A 3,601-nucleotide genomic window follows, 5' to 3' on the forward strand; every position below is an offset into this window, starting at 1 on the left:
TCAAATTGTTGTGTAACTCGAGAAATTATTCATCAAATTATCAAGAGTTTCTGGGTAGAATTTTCTGGCAAATAAATAACACGGCCTCTTCATCCCATTCCACACGCAAGGTTCATCTATCACCAACTTTTCATCGCTGGTAAAATGCATACTCTCATCAATAGACGTAATTTTCTTCAGGAGCTCGTAGGTAATATCTTGAGCTTGATACGCTTTCGGATGCCACTTCCTTTCAGACCAATCCGCGAGTGTCACTGACCAATTCGCTATGCCTCCAGGATCCATCATATAGAAGAATGTCGGCAAGTAATGCTCGTCAGAGTAGCAATTCTTCCCCTCAAAACCTGGCTTGCAGTAAAGACTGAACTTCGAGTAGTAAAGACTGTCTGATAGGACTATCAGGGCGTGCTGCCGCTTCATTGTGAACCACTGAGAACCTTTCTTGAAGTCCTTATACTCAATTTCTGGTAACATATGCTCGGAATACCTGCCAGCTGATCCATGAGGTCCATGATCTTCATAGCAATCAATATAGCTGACATTTGTATCCATCAAATAGTTAAAGACATAATCAAAATTATGAAGTGGAATACAACTGTCCGAGAGAAGTACAAAATGCTGATTATCAGGGTCTTGGAAAGCCAATCCCAGAAGTCTCCTCTCTGCATCAACCATAGAATTTCTCCCCCAGACCACCTTCTCACTGTGGATGTCTCTGTTGACAAAGTAACGGCTCAAATGTTCCGGTTTCTCGCTAGATGCGTGTACGTAAACGGAGAATCTGCCGTCATGCCCGTCAAAGAACTTATCCCATAGCTTTTCAAAAGGTAATGTGCCCGGAGTCAAGAACATGAAAGCGATTTTTGGTGTCTTTGTTTGAATAGGAGGTGTTTGCAAGATGTCTCTAATGACACCACGAGCTGCGATCTCAGCATCACTGTATTCCCTGGTAGGAGTAGGTACTGGTAGCCACTCGGAGATAGACTTGCAACCGACTCCAGAGAAGAAATAACAAAATGAATATCCTCCTAAAGGAACCATATAAGCACCTATTAGCAAGAGGATAATCAAAGGAATTAATGCAATGATCCAAACTGGACCCTTCCACTACAAGAAAACATGGCTTAAGCGACCAAAATCCCAGCAAGAGCCTATAATTTTAGTCACTTTAAGGGTTTAAGCATCCAAAGGTGCAACTGCCATAAAGTTTGGCGGCTACAAACCTGTGTCATCTAATATCTAGCCACGACTGAATGTGTTTGCTCGCTACATCACTCTTTCAAGTCATCTATAGCAGCTTGAAAAGTGCTCAGATAGCTATTTACTTTGAGGCACCGACTCCTAGCAACTAACAAATGAATCGGTTGGTACAACCTCTCTATGAGCAACCAAGTTTAAGCGGCCACCACATGTTCAAAAGAGAAGTCAGTTTTGGAAGTAGGCATTTGAAACCAATAATGATCTCATTTTAGTTTCTTATTAGTTAGATTAGTGTCATACGGATCATGGTTGTTATCTTAGTTTACTATTAGGGGTGCACAATGGCATGTCGGTCTGGATTTTAGGAAAAACCATTGACCAAACCGTATACACCTCGGTTTTCGATTTCAAAACTGCCACTGAACTATTGATGGATCAGTTGCGTTTGAAACCGATCCCAGTCCACTCGGTCATTTTCTGGCTACTACTGTTTTAACTGGTTTCAAATGAGAAGAAAAAAACAAACAAAAGAAACCAAAAAGCTATCCTACAACATGAAATAGATCTCGGAGCTTTACCGAACCCTTGAAAATTTAAAATTATATCGATAATTCCTTCGGTCAAAAAATATGTGGAACTTGGTCAATTATGCCGATTAACGCATCAGTTCTCATCTCGGTGAAAAATAGAAATCAGCTTGGCCAAGGTGAAATTTTTGGTCTCGGATAAATTAAGTGAACTAAATGGATATCTGAGTTGACTTAATAGTCAACCATATGAACGCATGGAATCCAAGAAAAATCGAGTAACTATTGAATAAATTTGATTAATAACGGGTGAAATTCGTTTGAAATTAATAGGCAATAATACAATTATACCCATGGAATCCAAGGAAAATCGTGTGGAGCGAGCGATGTTGGATAAGGTTAATATATAACAGGTGAAATTGACTAAAGAGTATGGACATTCGGTTAAAATTATCAATAACATGAGAAGCCGATGTAATACAAGAGAAAGTGGGTGAGGTCGACCGACATAAAGTAGAACTGACAGATAATATTTTTTTTAAGTGTACTAAATGAAAATTCGATATGATTTAATAGTTAACCATATAAACCCATTGACTCCGGGAGCAATCGAGTGATATTGAATAAAATTGATTGATAACATGTGCAATTGACTATAGTCAATCGGCGCATACGGTTAAAATGATGAATAATTAGAAGAAAACCGATATATCTGATTGAAAATGAATGCGGCAACCAAATTTGGTACGATTAACCGGTAACAAATAAAATTAAATGAAGTGGACGGAAATTTGATTTGAATTAATCGGTAACCTTATAATTAAACCAATGGTAAACGGATGAAACCTTTTTCCGGCGACTTCGAAAAAGAAAGTGGCTCCAAGGTCGAAACCTAGCCGGGAGTGGACTACTATAAGTCGAAAACTATGTAAGAACGTACCAGTGTACAATATGCCAGAACATGATATTACTTCAAGACTTCTTGACGATATGTATTGAATCACTGCAAATTAAAAAATCGGGTAGGATCCATTGACATGGTTATATCGATATAATCTTCACATTTTAGCGTCATTTTTCTACTAAGCTCAACCTGCAATGAATTTGAAGCTAATTTTTGGGTGACATGTTCCTCATATAAAACTCTACATTTATACCAAAAATGAAAATATTCCGTAATACGAAACTTCACCATCCATAAATGAATGCCTTATGAAAGAAACACAAATCTACTTTAAAGAAACACGTCATTTTTTCTACTGAGCTCAACCGGAAATGAATTTGAAGCTAATATTTTGTTAACATGTTCCTCATGTAAAATTCTACATTCCTACCAAAAATTAAAATATTCCGAAATACGAAACTTCACCATCCATAAATGAATGCCTTATGAAAGAAACACAAATCTACTTTAAAGAAACACGTCATTTTTTCTACTGAGCTCAACCGGAAATGAATTTGAAGCTAATATTTTGGTAACATGTTCCTCATGTAAAATTCTATATTCCTACAAAAAATGAAAATATTCCGAAATACGAAACTTCACCATCCACAAGTGATGCCTTACGAAAGAAACACAAATCTACTTAAAAGAAACACAAATCCATGAGGATCCGCATGAGATTGTTCCAACCAATAGAGAACTAAAGTCTATAATCCTACGGATATCAACTTACAAAGAAATCTCATACGGATTTTGATAAAAATTAGTAGTGGACGAATGTCCCGTTGTTTCGAAACGTGGAAGATGAGATAAATCTCATCCATCAATTTGGTTTCTTCTCTATGCCATCCAACGGCCTGTAATTTGCCTTTCCACATAAAGGTTATAGGAAAACCTAATTCCTTTGGAGAACTCTTTTCATTCCTCTCTC

At 37.4% G+C, this 3,601-nt stretch overlaps 1 protein-coding gene across 1 annotated transcript; it reads right to left on the reverse strand.

Annotated features, from left to right (window-relative positions):
- LOC113335303 lies at positions 1 to 1,232 on the reverse strand. Its single transcript, XM_026581403.1, has 2 exons — positions 1,224 to 1,232; positions 1 to 1,107 (listed from the first exon to the last, which is right to left on the reverse strand). The coding sequence occupies exons 1-2, from the start codon at positions 1,230 to 1,232 to the stop codon at positions 1 to 3; spliced, it is 1,116 nt and encodes a 371-aa protein (XP_026437188.1).
- Between the last annotated feature and the right edge of the window lie 2,369 nt (positions 1,233 to 3,601).

The sequence above is a fragment of the Papaver somniferum genome, unplaced genomic scaffold, assembly GCF_003573695.1.
Source record: "Papaver somniferum cultivar HN1 unplaced genomic scaffold, ASM357369v1 unplaced-scaffold_139, whole genome shotgun sequence".
Taxonomy (NCBI): domain Eukaryota; kingdom Viridiplantae; phylum Streptophyta; class Magnoliopsida; order Ranunculales; family Papaveraceae; genus Papaver; species Papaver somniferum.